Source organism: Hippocampus zosterae, chromosome 6 (assembly GCF_025434085.1).
Source record: "Hippocampus zosterae strain Florida chromosome 6, ASM2543408v3, whole genome shotgun sequence".
NCBI classification, from domain to species: domain Eukaryota; kingdom Metazoa; phylum Chordata; class Actinopteri; order Syngnathiformes; family Syngnathidae; genus Hippocampus; species Hippocampus zosterae.
In genome coordinates, this window is record NC_067456.1 from 4,126,390 (window position 1) to 4,154,119 (window position 27,730).

Below are 27,730 nucleotides of genomic sequence, written 5' to 3' on the forward strand. Positions count from 1 at the left end.
AAAACCGTCCATCCATCCATTTTCCGAACCGCTTGATCCTCACTAGGATCACGGGGGGTGCTGGAGCCTATCCCAGCCGTCTCCGGGCAGTAGGCGGGGGACACCCTGAACCGGTTGCCAGCCAATCGCAGGGCACACAGAGACGAACAACCATTCGCACTCACACTCACACATAGGGACAATTCAGAGTGTTCAATCAGCCTGCCACGCATGTTTTTGGAATGTGGGAGGAAACCGGAGCACCCGGAGAAAACCCACGCAGGCCGGGGGAGAACATGCAAACTCCACACAGGGAGGCCGGAGCTGGAATCGAACCCGGTACCTCTGCACTGTGAAGCCGACGTGCTAACCACTGGACTACCGGACCGCCTAATAGAAAAACCGTACAATTATTATTTTTTGAACAGAAATGGTTCAAATGGCAGATATCATTGCATTACATCCTGTATGGAATGCACAGACATCATAAAGCAATGAGCTTTTTCGTTGTTTCTTGTTCATGTTAGTTATTCAACACTTCACAGGTAGGGAGATGGCAATCGCTTCGCATGTCGCCGTACGCGTAGGGACAGCTTGTCGCAACACGCCAAAGTCATTATCGGTTTCCCGGAACGTGGCTATCCTTCGAGTTGCACTCTGTGATGGATCTATCGTTTTCCATGCTGATTGCCAGTAGAAGTAATTGAGCGGAATATATTTTTTTCTGTCAGTGACCCAATAAAACCATCGCTTCTCTCGCATGAACACAAGTCTGTAGTCCACCATTTTTGTCACATTGTCACCAGTGAGTGTGCTTAGCTCCTCACCGATTCGTGACACCATTAAAAGAACTGGACTGAAAATATCTGATTGATCGCACTCGTACACCCCTGTCCTAAATCTACAACAATGTTCATTTTATTCGAGCGCGTAGTTAGCATCATATTCTTTCCGCTAAGGCATCGTTTACTTAATCAGTGGTACGACCTAACTAAGCCGCAGAACGATCCTTGCCTGCCACCTATTTGTAAATCATCAGCGTCACCTGAACAATGCCCCTTATTCTAATTAGAGGGAATTTAATTTACAAAGCAAAGGCAAGTGGAAAGATGTCCTGTGGAGGTAGGCAGCATGTGGTAGATGGCCAGCGAATACTGCGTGCGTGTGTGTGTGTTTGTGTGTGTGTGTGTGTGTGTGAGAGATCCAAGTAATTGGTCTGCCTCTGTGGCATTCAAGCCCCACCTTTCATCCTCAGTTCCTTCACTGAGGTGGTGAGCTGAGTCAGAGAACCTGAGACTTGACTGACACGTAATCCGCTTAACACGTTTCAGTTGATTGGACAACTGTGATGGTTATTTGACGGCACTGATGTTGTCTGTTGGGGGCGAGGGGAGGTTCTTGACTGGCACCCGTAGCGATGGTAACTGGGAAACTACCTGGAGGTCTGACGAAAGGTTTGTTTTGAGCAGCAAATGTGGTGGGAGGTGTTGGGATCGCGTGCATTCGCGGTGTGAAGAAAAGTCGCCACTTAGTTGCGTGACGCGCGTGTGGGTTTTCTCTGGGTACTCCGGTTTTCTCCCACGTTCCAAAAATATGCATGGTAGGCTGATTAAACACTCAAAATTGTCCCTTGGCGCAGATGGTTGGTCGTCTATGTGTGCCCTGCGATTGGCTGGCAACCAATTTAGGGTGTTCTCCCCCGTGCCCGTGTGGGTTTTCTCCGGGTATTCCGGTTTTCACCCACGTTCCAAAAATATGCATGGTAGGCTGATTAAACACTCAAAATTGTTGCTTGGCGAGGATGGTTGGTCGTCTATGTGGGCCCAGCGATTGGCTGGCAACCAATTTAGGGTGTTCTCCCCCGTGCCCGTGTGGGTTTTCTCCGGGTATTCCGGTTTTCACCCACGTTCCAAAAATATCCATGGTAGGCTGATTAAACACTCAAAATTGTCCCTTGGCGCGGATGGTTGGTCGTCTATGTGTGCCCTGCGATTGGCTGGCAACCAATTTAGGGTGTTCTGCCCCGTGCCCGTGTGGGTTTTCTCCGGGTACTCCGGTTTTCTCCCACGTTCCAAAAATATGCACGGTAGGCTGATTAAACACTCAAAATTGTCCAATGGCGCGGATGGTTGGTCGTCTATGTGTGCCCTGCGATTGGCTGGCAATCAATTTAGGGTGTTCTCCCCCGTGCCCGTGTGGGTTTTCTCCGGGTACTCCGGTTTTCTCCCACGTTCCAAAAATATGCATGGTAGGCTGATTAAACACTCAAAATTGTCCCTTGGCGCGGATGGTTGGTCATCTATGCGTGCCCTGCGATTGGCTGGCAACCAATTTAGGGTGTTCTCCCCCGTGCCCGTGTGGGTTTTCTCCGGGTATTCCGGTTTTCACCCACGTTCCAAAAATATGCATGGTAGGCTGATTAAACACTCAAAATTGTCCCTTGGCGCGGATGGTTGGTCGTCTATGTGTGCCCTGCGATTGGCTGGCAACCAATTTAGGGTGTTCTCCCCCGTGCCCGTGTGGGTTTTCTCCGGGTACTCCGGTTTTCTCCCACGTTCCAAAAATATGCATGGTAGGCTGATTAAACACTCAAAATTGTCCAATGGTGCGGATGGTTGGTCGTCTATGTGTGCCCTGCGATTGGTTGGCAACCGGTTTAGGGTGTTCTCCCCCGTGCCCGTGTGGGTTTTCTCCGGGTATTCCAGTTTTCACCCACGTTCCAAAAATATGCATGGTAGGCTGATTAAACACTCAAAATCGTCCCTTGGGGCGGATGGTTGGTCGTCTATGCGTGCCCTGCGATTGGCTGGCAACCGGTTTAGGGTGTCCACCGCCCACTGCCCTAAAACGACTGGGTTAGGCTGCAGCACACCCCCGCGTTCCTTGTGAGGATAAAGCGAATCAGAAAATGGATGAATAGATGGATGCAAGTTCATATGTCTGGCGCCCAACTCGCCTAAAATACACAAGTAGAAGTGAACAATCACAGCAAAACTCAGAAGACGCACCACAACGGCATACTTTTTGGAATCTGACTGTTTCATCCCTGTGGTGAGTGACAGGAATATCATGTGTTTCAATGACACTAGGTTGCCTCACGGAGTCCATGCGTCGCCATTTAAAAAGAGTTTTTCAAATGTCTGAATCATTCTGTCCGCTCACGCATGTCAACGGGTGGTGCCGAATGTTTCAGAAATCTGAATTTTGACCGTAACCCGAGATGTAGGGCTCCTCATGGAGTAACTCATACTATCTTGGAGTGCACGCGCACTGCTCAGGTTCTGTTTGAGTGACCAAGCGTGTAACAGAACACGCTCTTTGTAATCTTTTATATTCCCTTTGGTAATATAATGTTGAATTGTAACGTCACAAATGAGCTTACCCAAAAATTAGCCCATTACCCAAGTGAACTGAATATAGTAATATTTGTCATTTAACAGCTCTTCCACCAAATACCAATGACTTAAATGAGTTTTTTTTTGGAGTCCCTCACTTTGCATTCGTTGGGTGGCAAAGGCACTTAACCCGGAGTGCTGTTTCCAAATCGTGTTTCTTCACACGCTCTCCATATGAGTGGCTTTTCAAATGGATTTGTCAGATTTCCAGCCTGGGCTCTGATCAAAGCTTTGTAATTGGAGTTTCTTCGTCTAATGTATTCTTATTCAGGCGCAGGAGGAGAGGAACAGCAGTGGAGACACCCGAGAGAGAGAGAGAAATGTTTCAGAGATGCTCAGTCATGCTTCAACCCCAGACAGCTGCCATTTAGACGGCTCCCATTCAATTTTTCAATGCAGAAATATGATCTCTCGCCTCCCTCCTGCTGCTATCTTTCAAAAACTCTCGCCCTCATTATTATTATTTTTTTTTTCTTGTGGCTGTGTGTGGGCAGTGATCGGACAATGCTCAATCCAAAATCTGTCCAAAGTCTTGCATCATTGCTTCTTTTCTCACAATTATTTAGTGGATTTTGCACAAACTGTTCAGCACTGTACGACAGTCTGCAAATTTCCATAATAGCGGACAGAGAGGAAGGCACTTGAGACCTCAACGTGGGCCACCAATTGGATCTCGTTCTTCGATTTTGATGATGTTTTTACTCAGGTGGGGGGGGGGGGGGGGTTCTGACATTTGAATTACAAAGCACATTTCCTCGATTGATCATGGAATTTGTATTTCTTGAATAATCATGGGGTTTTCTCCAAATGTTCTGAACTAAATTGTGGGAATATCACGAGCTGAATAATACTGCTATATGTGAATATACTATACCATACTATTCTTTTTTTTTTTTTTTTTTTTTGGACCACAAACGAAATCAATCTTTCCGCTTCTGGTTGCATCTCACAAAAAAATACAAATACAAATACACAATTATGTCTAATTTCACTGGTTCATAACCTCCCAAACATTTTATGCCACCAAATGCCGTAAAACACAGGTGGGCCCCCTTTATGGACAGTCTCTTAAACTACGACCCTGCAGCTCTTACCTTGCGGCAGGGTAGCCGAAACATGGACTGATGTGTTCTTGATTGAGGCTCATCTTTTTTTTTTTTTTTTTTTTGTATTTGAATGTAGCGACACATTGATGAATGGATATCCGCCGATGTCTCCCTTTCAACCGCTGCTTTGAAGTCGAAGCGTGTATTGCCGTGAGCTGTCTCCTTTGGAGCTTCACATGCATTCATGTTGCAATAATCCTCATTGCCATAAAAGCCATCGCCAAATGCTTGCGAACCACTGAGCTGATGGTATAGCTTTTTATTTTTATTTATTTTTAATAAATCCAAAGTGCAAGATGATCATTACGGTATCTCCACGTTGCTATAGTGACCAGACGGCTATATCCAGTGCTGTTTCACTTGACTAGTTTAATCCACATATCTGATGTGCCTTTTTCACTTTCTAGGGCCATGCGATAGAAAATACCAAAGCTGGGCAAGTGCTTGCTTGCTCTTTACAGAACACCTGAGAGTCACGACTTGACTTCTTGGCTCTTTAGTAGGGCCACCGCCGTTCCGTTTAACCCTTTCATGCATCCCGTAACCTGATAAGATGATAAGCTGTCCACTGTCGTAACCGCTCTCCCTCAAAGGGTTAAATACATTAAGTGCTAGAAATCCAAACTGTCTGAATTTGCGGTGGAGAAGGTGAAGGTTAGCAGTCTGCGGACATGGAATGCTCATGCTCAAAAATAATCTGTGCAAGAAAAAAAAATCTGAATAAAGATGACCCTTATGACACGATTCTGGCAAGCTGTCCATTTTTTGGACAGACGAGATAAAACCTCCCAGTTTGAGAAATCTTATCGCTACAGTTGACCACTTTTCTGACGCGTCAAAAATTCAGCCGACTATGGCACGACTGACCTTGGAGCTGTCCATCCCTTCCCGTTGGATGCCTGGCATGACCTTCAAGTGGCCGTGATTCAAAAGTAAGTCGACCGATTCAAAATGGGGCGAGGGAAGAGTTTAATTATTGTGAACCTAAGCTGTAGTAGTTCACATCTGCTATTGGACTGATCCCCCCCACCCACAAAGATCTGTCTTTTTTTTAAATAGCAGAATCTGGCTTGCAGCTAACACTGGCATGATTTAAGAAAATGAAAGAATACCGGTACACTTCTTTTTTTTCTTTTTTCTTTACCTGGCAGAGTGCCACGGGGAGTAAATGCTGTGCTCTCCTAATGGCTTCCACTCTGTCAGTCAGTCAGTCAGTCAGTCTGTCCATCTATTTAAGGCTCTGTTGAACTAATACTTTGCCAGATGCAAGACACTTCAGCATTTTCTCCCATTGCCAACCTTGTCCGCTCGTGACATTCCTCCATCGTTCTTTCTTTGAATCTCCCTCTTCGACCCGTGGCCACGTTTAGCATGTTTGCCTATCCCCGTGGCAATTTTTTTTCTACGTCACAGGCCCAATCCCCTTCCCCAATCTTTTTTTATCTGAACTAAGTGTTGAGAACTTAAAAATAAACCCTTTTCACTCCCAATTTAAAGTATATTCCAACTATTCCCGTGGTTAGCTTCCTATTGATGCCCATGTAACAGTGTGTCCTTAAAATTGGACGTGAACCTGATGGCTGGCATAGTAAAGACTCACGGGGTCCAAAGAAGGAGGTTTAAAAGATGCCAGTAGGCTGTGCGGAATTCAAGTCAAAAGAGTGACTGTTCATTTTAGTGCTTTCTGACACTGAGCCGTGTCTGCATTGCTCTGTTGACTTAGAAGATTAGCTTGGCAAGCGCTAAAGCTAATCTAGCAGTTATAGATTTGTGTGCGTGTGTGTGTGTGTGTGTGTGTGTGTGTGTGTGTGTGTGTGTGTGTGTGTGTTATCTCCCAGCAGATCCCTGAACTGACAGCATAGACCGGGGAGCTGAGGTTATTAACAGATGGGCACTGAAGTGATCTCGCTGTCTCGCGCGCAACATACTGTAGGACTACTCTTAAATTGGGTCGGCACGGCAATAACTTGTGCCAACGGACCCATCGTGCTCTCAAACAAAGGCCTTTAAATGTTCCCTCATCGTTTCAGCCCCCCACCCCTCCACACCCCACCCCCAAAAACTGATTTTACCCGTATGAAATTCAGTCATTCATTCATTCCTTCATCTTCCTAACCGCTTGATCCTCACTCGGGTCGCGGTGGCTGCTGGAGCCTATCCCAGCCGTCTCCGGGCAGTAGGCGGGGGACACCCTGAATCGGTTGCCAGCCAATCACAGGGCACACAGAGACGAACAACCATCCATGCTCACACTCACACCTAGGGACAATTTAGAGTGTTCAATCAGCCTGCCACGCATGTTTTTGGAATGTGGGAGGAAACCGGAGCACCCGGAGAAAACCCACGCAGGCTCGGGGAGAACATGCAAACTCCACACAGGGTGGCCGGAGCTGGAATCGAACCCGGTACCTCTGCACTGTGAAGCCGACGTGCTAACCACTGGACTACCGGGCCCCCGTATGAAATGTATTTTCAAAATCTCGTGTGGAGCTCGAGTCCAAGGTGTTTCTTTTAATCCTCTTGGGTTTCGTATGTTTTCATTTATCAGCTGTTCACTGATTGTTTAATTGTTGTGTGCCTGGCTAGAATATTTCAATTTGCCCTTGGCCAAGTCTTCCATCGGGGATTTCCTCTCGTTACAATCCGTCAGCATTGCGATAACAATCTTGATCTTTTGATGAAGGGGCGGCTTCATTTCTCAGCTTGTCGATTGTTTTGAAGTGACAGTAAAGGTCAGTGCTCAATGGAGGAAATAAATGTTTCTCCTCTTGATGAACGTGAGTTGGCACAACGACAGGTTAGGAGGAGGTCACGTGTGACTTTTGACAATGTTTGAGGAACTTTCATTCATTCATTCATCTTCCGTACCGCTTGATCCTCACTAGGGTCACGGGGGGTGCTGGAGCCCATCCCAGCCGTCTCCGGGCAGTAGGCGGGGGACACCCTGAATCGGGTGCCAGCCAATCGCAGGGCACACAGAAACGAACAACCATTCGCACTCACACTCACACCTAGGGACAATTTAGAGTGTTCAATCAGCCTGCCATGCATATTTTTGGAATGTGGGAGGAAACCGGAGCACCCGTAGAAAACCCACGCAGGCCCGGGGAGAACATGCAAACTCCACACAGGGAGGCCGGAGCTGGAATCGAACCTGGTACCTCTGCCCTGTGAAGCCGACGTGCTAACCACTGGACTACCGGGCCGCCCGTTTGAGGAACTTTTTCTTCTTAATTGGTTTCACCACTGAAACTTAGCGGCACTTCCAGAGGCCTCCGAAAAAAATGGTAATGTCCCCAATAGTGCCATGTCAAACAAGTTTAGAGCTTGGCTTGAATCCCATCAAAATGCGCATTTCCTTTGAGAACGCGCGTTTCACACCACTGAAATTCCAAAATCAATAAGCATGTCATTTGTATGCAGTCGTAAGCCTTCGGTGAAGAGACTAATGAATTTAAAAATGCACCATTTGCGCGGATTTGGTTTCAGCATATTCATTGTTCTCCACAACGCCCCGGTGAATTGCTAATATGGTTTTAAGTACAAATAAGCGCAAGCGTTCTTTTCCTCAAAGCCATTTCCGCAAAGCTTCCTGCCGCTTCACTTGTTTTAACTAAGCCACATTATGCAAAAAGAGCAATTCTTCCAAACAACTTGGAGGTGTGAACAGAAATGTAGCGAACTTGCTTTTTGCACTTGTTTTCCCCAAATCCATAATGTGTCGGGTCTCGCCGTCTGTTTGTTTTTGTTTTTTTCCCTTCTACCCAGGATCAGGAGGTAGAGTGGTTGTCACATAATTGGAATTTCAGTGACTCCCTCCTCCAGAGGCGATCGCAAAGTGTCCTTGAGCAAGACCTTCAACCCTTAATTTGTCCTTAAGAGCAGGGATGGCGCCTCCGCCATCAGTCCACGCTTCTAGATGTAAATGGACAGATGTGGCAGCATTTCACGTTGCAGTTTTCGAGTGCTGTTAAGGTGTCACGAGTTGTTTCCCAATTGCTCTTTGGCGATGCCGTCATGATTTTACTTGACCGGGGCCATAAAAAGGCACATTTTGACATGCGGAGATGTAAAACGTGGGTCGAAGGTAGTCATTTTGTCACTTCATTAAAGATATCGTTCTCAAGGAAGCATTAACGAGTTATTGGCGCAGCCCACTGGACCTGCGTTGCCTCCATTAAACGGCCTCCCAGTAGCGTCGAGACCTACATCATCTGCTCCGGGATGATCTCGTGATGGGGAAACGCTGCCTTAAACGCAATTATCGTTCCAGTTGACGCCACAAAGTCATTTTCTAAGGGGAACTGCCGCTCCGGCATGAGTTGATTTATCTGCGTTCCTCCAAAATAGTGTCGATTTTGAAATAATCACTTCATAACAATTACTGTTATAGATGATTAAAAAGCCCGGCCCGGTAGCCAGTGGTTAGCACGTTGGCTTCACAGTGCAGAGGTACCGGGTTCGATCCCAGCTCCGGCCTCCCTGTGTGGAGTTTGCATGTTCTCCCCGGGCCTGCGTGGGTTTTCTCCGGGTGCTCCGGTTTCCTCCCACATTCCAAAAACATGCGTGGCAGGCTGATTGAACACTCTAAAAATTGTCCCTAGGTGTGAGTGTGAGTGCGAATGGTTGTTCGTCTCTGTGTGCCCTGCGATTGGCTGGCAACCGATTCAGGGTGTCCCCCGCCTACTGCCCGAAGACAGCTGGGATAGGCTCCAGCACCCCCCGCGACCCTAGTGAGGATCAAGCGGCTCGGAAGATGAATGAATGAATGAATGATTAAAAAGCTGGCCCGGTGGTCCAGTGGTGAGCGTGTCGTCGGCCTCACGGTGCAGAAGTGCAGGGATCCATTCATTCCAGCTCCGGCCTCCCTGTGCGGAGTGTGCATGTTTTCCCTGCGGGTACTCGGGTTTCCTCCCACATTCCAAAAACATGCGTGGCAGGCTCATTGAAAACTCTAAATTGTCACAAAGTGTGTGTGTGACCGTAAATGGTTGTGCCTACTCCAATGAGGCTCGTGGAGCTTTGTTGTTATTGTGCCGGGCAGTGTTAAATAAATCGAAATTGAAATTTTACCGACCGCGTGAGGAATGCATGTCATTGCCCACATATCAGATATTTTCCACTCAACAAAACATTTGCAGAAATTCTGTTTCTTCTATCCATCCATTTTCTGAACCGCTTAATCCTCACTAGGGTCGCGGGGGGTGCTGGAGCCTACCCCAGCCGTCTTCGGCGGGGGACACCCTGAATCAGTTGCCAGCCAATCGCAGGGCACACAGAGACGAACAACCATCCACGCTCCCACTCACACCTAGGGACAATTTAGAGCGTCCAATCAGCCTGCCATGCATGTTTTTGGAATGTGGGAGGAAACCGGAGCACCCGGAGAAAACCCACACAGGCCCGGGGAGAACATGCAAACTCCACACAGGGAGGCCGGAGCTGGAATCGAACCCGGTACCTCTGCACTGTGAAGCCGACGTGCTAACCACTGGACTACCGGGCCAATTCTGTTTCTTACCATATGCTAAAGATTACACCGTCGTAACACAGCACTCAAATTTGACTTGAGACATTTGCAGGAAGTGCTGTTAAGAACTTAAAAAAAAGGAAATGCACAGAAATGATCCAAATATTTGCGAGAGAAAGCGTGCGTGTGTTGGACATGGTGTGGAAACCGTATGCAGGCTCATAATCATTGCCTCTATCCAGATGGAGGACGATACTCGACTCAGCAGAGGTCTTCCTGCTTCCTCCGGGCAGCGGGAGGAGAGGGCTGCTGTGCGTGTGTGTATTCAGAGCGGTATTGAACTGTCACATCGCAAGCATCCTCCTGGGAGAAAGCATCACACAGAGGCGGGCCAAATTAGATAAGAGCTTATTCCGCCATCCATCCATAAGGGACAACTTTGTCAGCACATGCCTTCAGTCACGTGTTTTTCCAGAAATTTGACCGTGTTACTTGCCGTGTGGAAAATTGACTTTTTCATGGATCCGGTCAATCACCGAGGTGATATTCCTCTCAACCACGACCATAACATACCGTACAGTACAAAACCAACGGGAATGTGAGTCGTGGCGGTTAGTCTTTGTATGGCAAAAATAAATATTACTGCCAAATTTTGACATCGAAAACGTATTGTTGCAAACCAACCCCCACCGGATTGTAAAGACGGAACACATTGAATCTGAAAGTCTATAAAATATACCGTACACGAGCAAAAACAGAAAACGAGGCTTCAAAATCATGAGAAATCAAGCCCTTGTCCTCGCTCTCAAATGTCCCCTGCTCATTGTGCTAAAAGAGGCATCGGGAACTCCGGTTCCTCGAGAGCCATATCATACCCATTTGAGATCTCTTTCTCTCTCTCTCTCTCTCTCTCTCTCTCTATCTCTATCTCTATCTCTATCTCTCTCTCTCTCTCTCTCTCTATCTCTCTCTCTCTATTTCAACACCATCCATCCAGCCATCCATTTTCCGAGCCGCTCGATCCTCACTAGGGTCGCGGGGGGTGCTGGAGCCTCTCCCAGTTGCCTTCGTGCAGTAGTTGGGGGACACCCTGAACTGGTTGCCAGCCAAATGTAGCAACTTCAATGCTCCAGATTTAAATGATCAGCTCATCAGCGAGCCCTGTAGAGGCCCCAAACCAGCATGAACTATTGAATAAGGCGTGTTGGAGTAGGGAAGACTTTAAAACAGGCAGGATATGTCTCTCGAGGAGTCGCAATAAACCGAAATAAAAATGTCATGTGACCGTTAACACGCGCTCTCATTCAAAGAGATAAAGGATGTCAAAATGTGAATTTAAATTGCCTGCTTTTCTGATTGGCTATCACAAACGGATTACATTTTCTCCCATTTCTCCCATTAAAAAAAAAAAAAGATGTGAGTCAGCATCCCGGAAGACATTGCTCAGTGCTGTAATTTCGCAGTGCGGCACCCTGTTTCACTGATTCAGGGACATGGTTTTCGACAAAGCTGGGTTGACGACATAAGAATGCGTCGACCAAGGTTCTAACTTCAACCACTTTCTGCATGCCGTCACCCCCGGGAAACAAACAGCTTGGTTTTGTTTGATTGACATGTGGGAAAGGACCTTGCTGTCACTCCTGTCACTGGGCAGATAGATGATGTCACAGGGTCAGCACGTCGCGCTGCGCTGTGCCTCAGCCATACGGATTCACTCCCACTCCACAGTCCACTGTGTTATTTACGCGATGCATGCCTCACATGATGACTGCATGGAAAAAACTGCCATGGAACAAGGAAATGCAAATTCTGTAAAACCATAAAAGCAAAGAATGATTACTTTCTTGATTGTTGTTCAAGAGGGCAATAATTTAAAGCAATGCGGTTTAAAAAAATGGTTGTTCCAGTATTTGATTTATGCCCACAGAAATGAAACCCTTTAATTATTCAGAAAAAAAAATTGTGGCTCTTCCAAGTTAATTTCCCCGTGAGGGGAATAAATCACTTGTGATCCCATCTTGCCTTGTCTCATTGGCTGCAAGTGCCTGAATATATATTAATGTTGTCAGAATTAGTTATACCCCTTCACCACCCCGTCAAATACTGAATCTGATAAATATGTAAACTGGAAGTGGAGCCCAGTGTATGTGTGCAGTGCCCCCTTGTGGTCAAGGAAACAATTTGTGTTTTTTTTTTCATTTTATTGTTTTGTTTAGGCCCAGGCAGCGCAATAATTTTGCTTCCAAACATTCTCAGTGAATTTAACGATCAGACAGCGATGCTTATTCGACCAGTTCCTTCCACATCTCACACTTTTTCTGCTTTCTCTGAGCCCAGGCACAGGTGGTTATTTTTTTGCATGAAGAGGCTGCCATCTAGCGTCAGGAGGGAAGAAAAGCAGGTTGAGTTATGTATTCCAGTCCTATCTCAGGGTTGACATGAGGGGGAACGCACGCATGCACACGCGGTCTAATAGGGGGAAAGGCAGCATTCTTCTTGTGTGGGCCACACAAAACGAAAGATCCATACACAAAAGGTTGCAAGTCAAAGGTTGCTATACTGAACACACACACACACACACAATGTCTCCCCAGTGAATAGCAATGCACATGATGGACAGCCCCTCTGAGGTCTTGCAGGGCCCCCCGGGGAGGTGGTCCGGTGAAGATTCTTAATGTCAGTCCCTGACCGTCAACAGCGTGACACAGCCACTGTGACAACGTGGTGCTGGCCTCAAGATAAATTGGGATCGTTTTGATATGCAGTTATTACAATGGCATACACGAGGGGAGGATGTTCCTCGATGTGTTAGGACATTACACGTCGTGCTTCGATGGACATAACAACCGCTCAAACTTGTTTGCTGTTTGACGGCTTAGTTTCATTTTCCTTTCTTCTTTCAAGTTTGTAATTTTTAAGATGAATTTTACACGAGCATGAATGCAGAAGAGTGACCTCTCCCCCACGACCTCCTCCGCAGTCATCAACACGTGTGATCCCTCAGTGGCTTTATCTCACTTCCCAACAAATCCAGGCATGCAAAATCATCTTTCACGTCACACTTTGGTCATTTATGTTCTGCTCAGGCTTTGTTTTGGTGAGTGTTTTATTATCCGCGTCGTAATCAGAAGCTGAAACAACCAAATATTCCATGAAATTGCAAAGAGAATTGCTTTTTAAATGTTTGCTTTGATTTGCTCACCTCAGTTGAAGCTTTGAGGATGTGAAGACACATCTTTGAGGATGAGGTTATCGCAATTGTGTGACGATATTTATCATTTAGCCCCCCTTTCAACATGGGGGGAGAAGTGAACACCGGCCTCTGCTTTACATTTTTTTGCAGGCTCCAAACGTGGAACATTTTAGTTTTGTCCCACCAGTTGTTGTTGTTTGGGTTTTTTGTGCCATTCATACAGAACAGCTACACCTTTAAAAAAAAAAAAAGTGTAAAATTGGACTTTGGGCTATAGTGTGTTGGAATTTACCGAATTTTTTGTTTGATTTTATTGCATGAAAGCCGTTATTAGATATGGGAGGGGAAAAAGCATACGGGAAAAAAAAACTTTCCAACTGCTGATGGCCAAACGGCTCCTTCCCATGAACTCATTCACTCCCAAAGACGTTTTTAAACGTCTTTTCAGACTTGGTCCAGAATTGGCTGGTACTGGATGAGTTAAAAGAGAAAATCCTTCCGGGTGGGATGGAAGAACATTGTTCAAAGCAGACGATAGTTGAGGGTGCCAGCCCCCCCCCCATCCTCTCTTCCGAGAGGACTTTGTTTGATGTGGATGGTTTCCTTGGTGGCTCGTTCTCAGACAACTTTATTGATTGCACCGTGGATGGAATTGTGTTCCAGATAGTTGGTTGCTTATTGAAGGCCTGGTAGACACACAAAGATGTGGTCGATCTCGAGAGATTTTTTTTTTTAAAGGTCATTTACAGAAATGAGAAAATCAGGAATTTAACAGTTATGATCTCACGGTATCATCTCACACACACATGAACGTGTTCTGCGAGTGGGTGACTCCACTTTCACATATCGTGGCTGTCCGATGAAACACACGTAGGTCCATTTTTGTTTCATTTTTACGGGTTGTCCGTGTTTCCTAATGAATACCTAACATACAATTTGAGTGGCCATAAATTTGAGTTAAGGCATTTTCACTCATGCAGGCAGCACTTCACACACCACATTGTGCATTTGTGACACATGTATGGACACATCACCAAACAGATGCTGCCACCATCACCACCATGTCACCCGCTGCTAGTCAACTAGTTATTCATTCATTCATTCATTCATCTTCCGTACCGCTTGATCCTCACTAGGGTCGCGGGGGGCGCTGGAGCCTATCTCAGCTGTCTCCGGGCAGTAGGCGGGGGACACCCTGAATCGGTTGCCAGCCAATCGCAGGGCACACAGAAACGAACAACCATTCGCACTCACACTCACACCTAGGGACAATTTAGAGTGTTCAATCAGCCTGCCATGCATATTTTTGGAATGTGGGAGGAAACCGGAGCACCCGGAGAAAACCCACGCAGGCCCGGGGAGAACATGCAAACTCCACACAAGGAGGCAGGAGCTGGAATCGAACCCGGTACCTCTGCACTGTGAAGCCGACATGCTAACCACTGGACTACCGGGCCGCCGTCAACTAGTTACAGTGTATCAAAAGATAACACTAATCTGTGCACCCAATGAAACGCACTGCAGCTCTGCTTACCATTTCACTTCAAAGGGGCATCACCGTCATGAGGCATGTGCGCATTTTTTGCTCGATACTATTTCATCTGGCTCCAAAACATTCCGGAGTGCATCATTAAGTAAATGTAGCTTTCTGTTGTTTTATCCCTTCCATTGCGCTGCCCTTGTAGCCTTGTCACGTGACCTTTTCTCGACTGAAAGAAGACGCTTGCGGTCCACTAACTAGTCGTATGTGTCGAAACTGCCAACCATTGTATGACGTGACATCGAAGGAGGTACGCCGGTTCAACCTGCCGTGGATAGCCTGATTAGCGCATCACGGGGGAAGTCGGCGAGGATTCCGAGACAGAAAATTGACATTGGCTTTTTGATATCTTGCACGTCAGTCAGTGGGTCACACTCCTTGTGGACACTAGATTCTTTTTTAAAATTATTATTATTATATATATTTTTTTCTCCATCTCCTTCCATTTTCATGCCCCACCAGAATTCTCTTTATAAGGCAGCGAGCTGCCACTGGTACCCCCCCCCCCCCCCACCCTCCAGTTCCCTCTTGACCAACATCGGTTGCCGCACTCCCTTCCAATTCATCGTGCTCTTTTCTTCTGTCTCATCACTTTTTTTTTTCCAACACAACCTTTCTTACATGCCCCCCCGCCCCCAACCTTAATTGTGAGTTCATTTTAGCTCGATTAGCAAATGTTCTGTCACCTCCTTCAGCTCGCTCGGTCTTTCCATCTCATCTTGGGAGGCAGCGGTTGGAAAAGCAGCTTGAAAATGTAACCCGTCGCCCGTCACGCTGCTCCGTTTTTGCGCTCCGTCTCGCTCTCCCTTCTGCGCTATTCGCCACTGCGCTGCTTGCCTCTCTCTTTCTCACGCCCCCCTTACCCCCCCCCCCCCCCCCCACCCACTCTCGCTTTTTCTCTCTACCTGCATCCCCCTCGCTCTGCACGCTCTTATCTCTTGTTCCTCGGCTCTGCTCCACTTGGGGGAAATACCGCGCGGTCTTGTTTCTTGTCTTGCGTGGCCGCGGGTGGAAGCGGAAAGTAATGCTCACGGTTTTCCAACCTTGCCCCCGACTCTGTGGATCTGTGTGGGCCTGAGGAGGGGGTGGGGTGGGTGGGGGGGTCGTGTTGGACAAGGAGAGCTTCATCTCCTCTGGGAAGTAAAGGCTTGAAAAGTGGTGCCGCTGGCAGGAGTGGTTGATGATTGCGCCTGGAGGGTCATGCCCTGGGACTTGTGCGCTTTGCGGTGCTTGGAGCTGGAGATCTTCTCCCATTTCTGCCCCACCTTGATCCTGGTGCCGGGGGAAGGTTCCAGGCACCGAGAAGAGTGGGCGCCATGAACCAACTGGACGCGCCGCGGCCAATCAACTGGACTATCCGGAAACTGTGCCACGCAGCCTTCCTGCCATCTGTGCGCCTGCTCAAGGTAAAAAAAGCTGCATCGGATATCATAAAAGGAGGTTGTCAATGTTTGACTGCCTCTGGGGGCACTGTGTCAAGTCTTTGGATGTCTCTGAATGCGCTCAGGAATTGACATTTTCAGTAATACTCGAGTGTGGCAGAAGTGGCGTTGTAGAGGAGGACAAAGATGGAGAGTGGGGAGATTTTTTTTTCCAAAGATTCCAGATCTGAACGATGCAAGATACACAAAGGGGAAAAGTGTGAATGTGGAATTGGGTTCGCTCACGGTTGCGTTGGAAGTAGAAGCTTGATTTGAACAGAGAGAGGCGCGCGAGAAGAGATTTGTGCAGACGGATGAGGCGAAGATGTTAAATGAACGCTGACGGGTGCACTGGGGAGGTTCACGATTTGTTAAATGTGCGGTGTGAAACCAAAGTTGGCAAGTTTTTAAATTGACGGAACAACAGCGCACCTTGACACTAGTATGCCCCCCCCCCCCCCGAAAAAACGAAGCTATAGTTGTCATCCTAGCACATCTTATCTTTCTCAACTCAGGGCCGGTGTGTCAGTTCTCCATGTGAATCATGTGACAGTCCGTTGACAGGCACGTGTATAGCTAATTTTCATACCTTTATTTTACGAGCCACTTTGCCCTCCACGAGGCTCTTGGAGGAAGTCCTTCGCTCTGATCGAAAAGCACACAGCTGGTGTCCCATTTCATTGCATATGTATAGCCTGCTTAAAAGGATTTCACTGTGACACTTGATTTGAACGTGAGTATGTGTGTGTGAGCATTCCTCAATATGTACAAGTTGTTGTGATCCCTCAAATTCACACCAGGTGTTTTGGTGTGTTCCCAAACCGCTGAAGTCGAACGCACCTGAGGTTGTCTTAAGTATGAAATATTTCAACAAAGTTGCATAAAAAACTGCTTTTGTGTCTTGAGATCATGTGAGACCTGGGCATACGTTGTTGGAGCTCAGTCCTGAGCATCAAAGGATTGTCTCGGGCTTCTTGGTTTGTTTGTTTTTTCTTTGGCATTTTCATGACACTTATTCGATAGCATGCAGAGCAGCCGAGGATTATCTAAGTCAATGTCATCATGAGCTGCCTTTGAAACGTCCCCATTTTATCGAAAAAAAAAATCGTCAGATTTATGATTGCACTTAACCCTTATAGAAAAAAAACATTGGTCAAGCTCCTCCAATTTGAAAATGACAATCACAGCCCTTCCTTCGAATAATCGACTAATCACAGGAGATCATGGCTCAAATCCCTGTCATCAACTCGAACATGCTAATGGTTAGCCAGATGCTAATTTCAAACCAGCGCCCGTGTTACCCGGAAACAAACCCGGATACAAATGAGTGGGATTCATCAGGAAGGAAATCTATTTCAAAAACTACATGTAATCACTGTGGCGACACGTAACGAAACGTGCCCCGAACATGGAAATTCTCATCGACTGCAGTGTCAATATATCACCAAGAGATTGTGCTCATAAACTGCAAAAGGGCTTAGAGTGGTTTTGAGTTAAGTACAATGGACTGGAAATGGTGTCGGCAATTCCTCGGGGCAAAAAAAAATTGTGTCGACCATTTTTTGTGATTGACTTGGTCGAACTGGTGGACTTTTTCCCACCCCCGGTCCTACTATGTACATACAAACCGGAAACTATGTGAGCTTGCTGAAAAGTTGGGCAAAAACAATGACAGGGTTGTGTGTTTTGGCTAATGTTAGCATTTTTTGAAGAGATCATGTTGGGCTTTTGTGTGCCATACCAAACAAAATTCCATATCCAGTCGCACACGTTGTGGTTGTCCAAGATTTCTTGTTCTTCATTTCTACTTTGAATAAATTACGATATCCTGTCACACTTTTGCTGCAGTGACTTTAACTGTTAATGATTTCAATTTCAGAGCTAAAAATTGTATTCTCACCCCTAATATTCCAACCCAATGTCCAGTACCCTTTAAAAAACAGCCAAAGGATTTAACACTGTGCTATCTTGAGTGTGTGTGTGTGTGTGCTTGCTCAGAGCGCGTGCCGAAATTAATGTGAAATGAGGTGTACAATATTATACGAGATGATGAATGGGAGTTTGCAGCCAGTTTGCGTAAGGCGCTGTGAGAAATGCCAAAGCAATCACAAAACTCTACAACTGTGAAATGCAGACTATAGCAGAATTTGTAATTTATTGGGAAGACGGGGCTTCCCTGCCTTGCTTTCTGCTGTCCTTTTTGGGCTTTCTCGAGCGTTGTCACCCACTTAACTTTCGGGGAGAATGAAATGAAATGAAATGAAAAGCCAGCCGGCACCTCTCCGTCCAGCAACCCTGGGAACTCCCTTGTTGAGCCTGCCTGTTGCATATTAATATATAACCCCAAAGATTTAAGACATGCAAGTTTGAATATGTGCACGAGACCGGTAAAACCGTCAACGGCTCATTATAACATTGGTTCCCTTGATCGCTCTGCGCTTTCTGTGCCATTCGAGAGTTTATGCATAACGTGCTTCATGAATACAACCTTATCCTCCATTTTCTTTGAAGATAATAATATAATTCTGAATAAAACTAGGCGGCCCGGTAGTCCAGTGGTTAGCACGTCGGCTTCACAGTGCAGAGGTACCGGGTTCGATTCCAGCTCCGTCCTCCCTGTGTGGAGTTTGCATGTTCTCCCCGGGCCTGCGTGGGTTTTCTCTGGGTGCTCCGGTTTCCTCCCACATTCCAAAAACATGCGTGGCAGGCTGATTGAACACTCTAAATTGTCCCTAGGTGTGAGTGTGAGCGTGGATGGTTGTTCGTCTCTGTGTGCCCTGCGATTGGCTGGCAACCGATTCAGGGTGTCCCCCGCCTACTGCCCGGAGACAGCTGGGATGGGCTCCAGCACCCCCCGCGACCCTAGTGAGGATCAAGCAGAACGGAAGATGAATGAATGAATGAATAAAACTAACAAATCTGTCTATTTATCCATATATTATGTGAACTGCAATTACAAGACATATTAAGTATCGGTTGCTTGGTATCGGGGAGCACTCATATGTAATTAATTGGTTTAAAAATGTGATGTTGAGGCATATCGACTCTCAACTCAATGCAGTTATTAAATGTATAAAAATAGATAGCGTAGCTTCTCAGCGGCGTGACCGCGGCATTATATTCAAATGCTCAGAGGCAGACGCAATTGTGTCAGTGTGAAATGAATGCAACAGGCCCGTCACGCAGATTTTTGCATGGCAAGCACTTTCCTCCCCGTGTCGAGATATTACCTGCCCAGCGCTGCCCTCTAGTTGATGCGCACGCGAGTTTGAAGGCGGCAAATGTGTCATCTGTCAGATGTGTTTTCTGTCCTCCTTAGCCAGTAAAAATGTGCCTTTTGATTGCAGTCCCGCTGATACACTTCATGTTGCAGAAAACGCAAGTTTGAGTGACAAAGTGCTACTAAAAGCACCACAGCCTTTTTTCACGATTAACATATTCTACTCGCACTGATTTGATGGCACACGTCACGCGTGATAAAAGGCTGACCTGTCAATCTTGGTGACTGTCTTCTCATGGGAATTGGTTTGATTGAAACTTCTCAAGGTCAAACACAATGTTGGTCGACGAGGTTGGCATCGTGAAACTTGCGTGACTTGTAAAGGGGGATTATTAAATTAATTGTAATGAAGTGTCAAAATAAAGTCTTCACGGGGTATTTAACAGTGATTGACCAATTATTGTTTAGGCCGATATTCGGAATTTTGGCGCACCTCGACGACATTGGCCGTTTTACAAAAGCCACAAATCAATAGGGAGTCAATTAAAAAAATTGTCATCCTTTTGTATTTTAAATATCAGCAGTCTCTGTGGATGCTAAGGATTTAAAGTGGAAATGTGTTCGTGCGTGTGTGTGTGTGTGTGTGTGTGTTTCCATGCGTGGGCTGTTAAGGCCAACCAGGTGGGCTGAGATAGTGATCATTTTATTTACTCAGGGGCGCATCCTCATTGTTTACATTCTTTGCTCTCCAAACAAAATCCAAGGCTTGACTGTGTTTGCCGTCATTTGCATGTTAGCGTTAGCTAACAATAGTTTATTCCTTCGTTCTCCTTGTCTATTCTCTTTGCAATTCAAACGCGTGCTAGCCAAGAAACAAGCAAAACATGCTTGTGGTTTCGTGGCAAGTACTGGCCATCATTTTTTGCCTTTTCTTTGAACAAAATTTAATTGTGTCCGTTGTGGTAGATATCGTGCAGTCGACATTCTTCGTGGCATTTTAAAATGGAATCATTTCTGTTCCGGAGCTTTGCCGTTGTCACGGTAATGGGACTGCTTATCATGCCGCACCGAAAGCTGTCCAAACACGTTTGATTGTTTGACACTTTGTCAGTCAGTGAGGGAGGTCCAAAGGGAAAAAAAAAGATAATCAAATTACTTTTTCTTGTGTTAACACTTGTTTTAATTATTATTTTTTGCTTAAAGCGAGTACCGGTAATTAAATGCACCACAACAGGTTCCCATTGACCCGTGGTCGGGTGGTGCAGCGGCCTCCTTAAGCTGGTTTTGGGAGAAGTTTAAATTCCAACTCACACTGTGAGTAAATCACTTGCGACAGAAAGTCAAAGCTAATGACTGAAGCGCTCGCACAATAATGAGCAGCTTGAGGGCTACGACTTGACTGATCGCACTGTACTGTCTTGGTTGTTGCTGTTACAACTCAGTCCTGTAGGTGTCTGTAGCATGTGTTGGAATGCTAATATTTACGAAAAATATAAAAAGAGGCATGCCCCCTAACCCCCATATCATTTGTGTGTTCAAGTGTGGCAGAAAATTCAGTCTACCGTTGCACATGGGTTTTCTTGCTTTGGGCATTTTTCGTTGACAGGTGCAGGGAAAAATAGGCGCTTGCGTCGTTGTGGGAGTGAGCACATCCGACCTGATTCCCACCCAATCGAAAACGCACATTAATGGCCTACATTTTATGAATGAAATACGATGGCATCCACCACACTTATCAGCGGAGTGCAGAATCTCGATCAAATCCATCAAAATTATTTTACACCACCTGCGCAACAACTTAGACCTGTTTTCACCCGCTCTTAAGTCAAGTCTTTTTTCCGGCACCAAATTGTCAGGTGCGCCGCGGACGTGTAATAGAGAACGCCCTCGATCTGCCGGAATGGCCAATGAGGAGCAATATCCATTGCCAAATTCACAAACACAGTAACCTAGACTTGCCCCAGCATCATAATAAAGATACGCCAATTTTGGCACCGAGCGCAAGAGCACCTGTCTACGAAAATCGGGTTTGCAAAGATTGCGTCACTTTTGCTTTTTAATGCCTGCCAGATTTACAGAATTGTATTTTTTTCCCCCTCATTAGAAACAGGGTTGCAACCTCTTTTTTGTTGTTGTCTGCGCCGAGCTCGTGTAACATGCTGCTTTGCTCAAACAGCCTTGATACCCGCTCCTTGTTTGCCCCCCTCCATTTATTTCCTTCATTGCATGTGACGGACGTTGACGTTTTGATCAAAGACAGTTGAAATCTCATCGCTGATGAGATTTGAAAGCGCCTCACTTCTCAGTGTAGGCGGCATTGACGGCTGACACGTTTACAATTTTAAGACAGTTTTTTTTTTGCTTTCTTCACATTTGAGAGGATCAAGTGAACACAAGTCAAATTTGACAGCTCAAGGAAAACAGACAAATCATTTCATCCTTATTTGGCACCTAAAAGCTCTTTTTTTTTAACTCGGTCACGTCTCCCCGTCGTTATGATATGATATGATATGATATGATATGATATGGGGCTGCCCGGTAGTCCAGTGGTTAGCACGTGGGCTTCACAGTGCAGAGGTACCGGGTTCGATTCCAGCTCCGGCCTCCCCTGTGTGGAGTTTGCATGTTCTCCCCGGGCCTGCGTGGGTTTTCTCCGGGTGCTCCGGTTTCTTCCCACATTCCAAAAATATGCATGGCAGGCTGGTTGAACACTCAAAATTGTCCCTAAGTGTGAGTGTGAGCGTGGATGGTTGTTCGTCTCTGTGTGCCCTGCGATTGGCTAGCAACCGATTCAGGGTGTCCCCTGCCTACTGCCCGGAGACGGCTGGGATGGGCTCCAGCACCCCCCGCGACCCTAGTGAGGATCAAGCGGTACGGAAGATGAATGAATGAAAAGGATGAATGAATGATATGATATGATATGATATGATATGATATGATATGATATGATATGACATATGTTGTTGGTTGTTGTACCACCGCTGGCCCATTTTGAGGTATTGATGGGGAGTGCTGAGAAATATCTGCCGTTGTCATCATTCTGTCGAGAGCAAAAAACAGCACACCCGCCATCCCATGTGGTTAATTTTAATGCAAGGGGATTAAAAAAAAAGAAGCGCAATGTATTTCCTGAAAAGCCATGAAGATGGAAATGCGGTGCCTCCGTCGCCATTGTTTGACAGAAAGTCCAGTTTTGGACAAATGACATCATGTCGCTGAGTCCTCCTTGATTCGCTGCTTTTTGTAAGCCACACTTGGGTCCCTTTGTTCTTCCTCCTCTTTGTTTCTCCCTCCCACACAACCCTAAAGCATATATAACACTGCCTTATGCAAAATACATGAGGCACGCTGCTGCTAAAAAATAAATAGATCTGACTCATGCTAAAAATAAACGGGCGACATAAAAACGTCCTCCATTGCGTAACATATGTGGAAGCTCCCACTAATTTTGAAGATGGTAGCACACTGATTGCAAACGTTTTTTTTCCCCCCAGCGTTCAATAAATAATGCCAACGATTGTAAAGACGTTCGCAAGACTTGTCACACTTTTTTTTTACACATTTATGGAAAAAAAGAGCCAAGATTCAAAAGCCAGAACCTCCAAACTGTGAGCTAAATGCGCAAGCCGCTAACAACCGTGCTGTGGGATTTTTTACGGTACAAACAAAAGCATCGCCGCCAAAATCATCAACATCAAGAAAATAGGACGGTGGTAAAACATCATCTGGCTGCAACACCATCACAGGAAGTTGCTGCAAAAATCCAAACAGGAAATGTCATTGACACTTCCATGTGGTATCATAACGTGACACACGCACCCGATTTACTTTCTGGTTTTGGGTTGGGATGTGATGTCAGAATAGCTCGAAGGTAGACATCAGTCATATTCCCCAACACGTGGTAGCGCATTTGAGGTCAGCCTTCCCGCTCGCTCTTCCTGTCACACTTCCTGACACAACCCAAAGTGCTGGAGAGCAGATACGATGTGAGTGTCGGATCAAAGTGGAGGAAAAGAGTGCCTCGTCGCGCGCACGCGCCTTTCGGCTTTGCCTCCCTTTCACAGTTCCTTCCCATTGGGTGGCAAGCAGCAGGTTCACAGGATGCCTCCTCCCCGCGCTCGCTTTGTTTGCATCTCGCTGAAGCAGCAAAGAGCCCATTTAGGACGGTTTCAATAAAATCATCATGCCGCTAATGAGCCGCAGCGAAAACATAAGCTGCCAATTAAGGCGTCTTTCATTGACGTCCAAAGTTTCCTCTTTAGGATTCTTCCCCATGCTAGGAGAGATGGCAAGCTAACTTTTCTGCTTGCTAAAACATCCGTCTTCTTTACCAAGAGACAAACGGTTGTCACGCATGTTTTTTTTTATTGTTGTTGTTGTTTTTGCTTGTGCTCGGAAATGCATTTGTCCAGGATGAAGGCAACACGCAGACAGTACAGGATGAATCTGCTCACCACTCGGCTGCTGAATCTTTTATGAGACGCTGAAAGGACCTGAAGTTTCTGAATAAATGCATAATTTGGCAAAACACCTCCAGCTGTGGCTAGTTCCCACACACCGGTAGGCAAATACTCGCCGCTATCTATCTATAGCCATCCGCCTACTTTTTCCACACCGTCGTGAGAACCGCTACACACGTCACACCGGCAGTGGATGTATTAAGTCTAAACATCGACCTCGCACCTTTAAACACCTATCGGGAATGATTTACTGTCGACGGAGGGCTATTTAATAATTCATGAAGCCAGTAAATTGTCGGAAAACGGTATGGGAGCACCGACGATTGTACTGTATGTGCAGCGCGGGCCGGCGCCATTTACGTAGCAATACGCCGATTTTGACTCGGACGGCGTCATGATATCTCTTTTTCTTTGCTATATTTACAAAGCTGGTGTCCCACGTTGTTTTATTCACCCTTTCATGCACCCTGTAACCTAATAACAGGATCAGACCCTCATTCACATTACAAAATCAAATGCGACTTCTCAAAATCAAATGCCAACACATCCATGACGCCAGGCGGCACTTTATACGCAAGCAAATATGGTCCAGATCATAAGGGCACATGCATTTGAGAGGAGGTAGAAATATTTTGGTGGAGTGAGGCAAAGGCCTTTCGAGCTCCTCATTTTATGGAGACGTCACATCATTACTAAATGTCTATGTATGTAAATGTAATGTATATGGGGCGCTTGTGTTTTTTGCGCCAGTAATGGGCAGCATTTTTCACAACCCCGATTTGTTCAGTGGCTATGTCGGCGCTGTTGGACAGTCGGCGTTGGTGCGGCTGGATGGATGGCCGCTGAAGTTGAGGATGAGGAGAGAGGAGCGTTGGCGAAGAGCGCCGATGCGTATTTGGAACCGTGAGTCGCCGCTTGGAATTGAAATGGATTTCCACGGGACAGGAGAAGTGAACCAATCTGTTTTTTCGTCAATGGATGCTACAGCTTCTTGTTGACTTTGAAACTTAGCTTGTAGCCGACGTGTGCACGTTTTGAGCATGACGTCTCTGATCCACTGGTTAAAGGACACTTTGATTCTCTCCTCTTTCATCTCAAACTGCTTCAAACAACAAAGCGTGTGACGGAAAAGTGGTTAGGACTGCACGACTGTCCGTGTTTTATGTTATGTGTTGTGTTTATTATTTTACTTTATGTTAACTGTTTTGTAAAGCGCTTTGTTACAGCTGCCGCTGTTGTGAAAGCGCTATATAAATCAGCATGTATAGTATTGTATTGTATGTTGTCTGTGTGACTGAATTACTTTGTTCTACTGTCACTACAAATGTCCACTTTATGCTTCATGATAAGCGGGTTTAAATCTAAAATCAACACCCTTACTCAAAACAACCTTGTAAATAAATTTGACGGACAATCTCCCTCCCGAGCACTCTCCTCTGCCTGCACGTGTGGCGCTTTTGATGATGTATCGGTCGGATACCCGCGACCTCCATCCAACCACCCATCCATTTTCAACACCGCTTATCCTGAACAGGGTCGCGGTGAGCCTATCCCAGCTGACTTTGGGCGGGAGGCAGACTACACCCTTGAACTCGTCGGTAGTCAGTCAGTCGCAGGGCACATAAAGGGACAAACGGCCATTCACGCCCACATTCACACCCACATTCACACCCACATTCACACCGTCACTGAGTGTCACACATCAGACGATCAAAACTGTTAATTGCTGGATTCATAATGTGTGGGGTCTAGAACAACAACAAAAAACTTGAACTAAAAATGTGCTCGTGTGTACTAAGTTAAACATTTTCCTCACCCGAAGTTAAACACTTCCCTGCGACACAGCCCTGTGTGGGTTGCTCATAGTACACGCGTACACCCGCGTCTCCTTTTGACATTGTTTACGGCCGATCGATGCGTACTCAATCACTCCGTACACGCACTAGTAAATGTACTCGTCAATGTATTTCCATTGACTTGCTCTTGCTTATCTGTTGAGGCTGTTAAGGTAATGAAAAGGCTCACTGATTGAAATGGCTTCCCCCTCAGGACATTCAATTTGAAAGGAACTCTTTGGGGGGGAGAGCCCAAGCCGTGCGCTGAATTAGACGAGATGATCAATCAAGCTGCGGTTCATATTGTTTGCGAAGACCAAACTCTTGCGCTGCTTGGGCAGGACCGCTTGAAGGCCCCGAAATGTAGCACCATGGACAGCGGCAAGGCAGAATGCGGGGTAGTGGCTCGGGATGTGTGCCTCATAGTTGAAAGGTTCTGTGTTTGACTCTCGGCTCAGTCACTTTATTCTTGCTCCCAGGTCAGTAAATGCAAGCGACCCTTGCGGTCTGGTTTGCTTGCTCTGAGGAGTAAGAACTGGATAAGGGCCTTTTGGTTAAAGCTTAAAAGGCAACAAGTAAAAGGAAACGGCATTGTGGGGGTTCGTGATAGAGGCAAAAATGTAATTTTGAAAACAAACAAAAAAATTCAACCTGTGTGGAAATCCACGTTTTGCGCAGGACCGTGGAACAGATCACCCGAGAAAAGTGAATGCACTCCGTATCAAGAAATCAATGAAGTTGGAGTGCGTTGAATACAATCGAAACATTGTCTTTCCGCACAGACAAGCTCACCTTTTCAGAGTTCACATTCCTTTGCCTCAACCAGCGAAACAGGAGAGCACTCTGACTAAGAGCCCTAATTCCGTTTCGTAGAAATGAATTGCCTCTCCAGTACAAACAAGAAGGCACTCACGCCTCCCCCACCCCTCCCAATGCCCCCCAAATGTATCCTTCACTTTGAAACGGTTCTCTCAATGTCCAATCCTTTCTTTCTGAGTTTTGTGTGCCATTTTATATTTTTATAACCACTGTGCCATATTCCCTCGAACTAAAACTACTTTAAATCTTGTCATCTCTGATGGGGGAAGACGTCGTCTCAATGTGCCCTCCAGAATTCACGTGGAATATGTGCAACTAGTACTTTTTTTTTTTTAAATGCAAGACTTGTCGTAAAAGTAAACGAGATTGTGAGTGTGTAGCTCCTACAAATTGGATATTGCTATGTGGAAAATGAAGGTGAAAGGCATGGCCACCAGCGCTATCTCCGTCCTCTTATCCATCTCTCGGTCTTTGTCACGCTCTCGATTCTTCTTTGCCCCGTCGATCCTTCTCCCCGACGTGGCCAATATATTTAGATATTGTCGTATCCCATCACTGTTGTGCTCATGTTGCTGAGTAAAAAAAATGAATAAATAAATAAAGCCCGGTAGTCCAGTGGTTAGCACGTCGGCTTCACAGTGCAGAGGTACCGGGTTCGATTCCAGCTCCGGCCTCCCTGTGTGGAGTTTGCATGTTCTCCCCGGGTCTGCGTGGGTTTTCTCCGGGTGCTCCGGTTTCCTCCCACATTCCAAAAATATGCATGGCAGGCTGATTGAACACTCCAAATTGTCCCTAGGTGTGAGTGCGAATGGTTGTTCGTCTCTGTGTGCCCTGCGATTGGCTGGCAACCGATTCAGGGTGTCCCCCGCCTACTGCCCGGAGACAGCTGGGATAGGCTCCAGCACCCCTGCGACCCTAGTGAGGATCAAGCGGTTAGGAAGATGAATGAATGAAAAAATAAATAATAATATAGTAGAACTTTGAATGACCCTGAATTTCTGTTTTTCATCCAACTATTGTTTAAATAACTAAGTACTGTAAGGCAATTGAGAACAGATTCTTATTGGATCATTGTCATCACGACACCTCAGCGAACTTCTTGAGGCCAACACGTACGCCAAAAGAAGCACCAGCATTTATATATAAATGGCCTAATGTGTGTGTGTGTATATATATATATATATATATATATATATATATATATTTATTTTTTACAAATTAAAACAGTTCCATGGTGTGGTGGTGCTTAACATACAGATTTTATTGTGGTTCAGTAACAATTTGAACCTTGA

At 46.2% G+C, this 27,730-nt stretch overlaps 1 protein-coding gene across 23 annotated transcripts in view; it reads left to right on the plus strand.

Annotated features, from left to right (window-relative positions):
- Positions 1–27,730, plus strand: part of trpm3 (transient receptor potential cation channel, subfamily M, member 3) — a 115,389-nt gene that overhangs the window by 12,860 nt on the left and 74,799 nt on the right. For 6 of the 23 annotated variants that reach the window (XM_052067350.1, XM_052067355.1, XM_052067362.1 and 3 more), the window contains exon 1: positions 15,807–16,089. The exons of 15 other annotated variants lie outside the window; for them this stretch is intronic. In XM_052067350.1, the coding sequence (XP_051923310.1) occupies positions 16,000–16,089 (90 nt within the window). In that variant the 5' untranslated portion in view covers positions 15,807–15,999. Of the gene's footprint in view, positions 1–15,805; positions 16,090–27,730 lie in introns of those variants that run through there. 2 more of the 23 variants (XM_052067353.1, XM_052067364.1) reach the window with 2 other exon arrangements.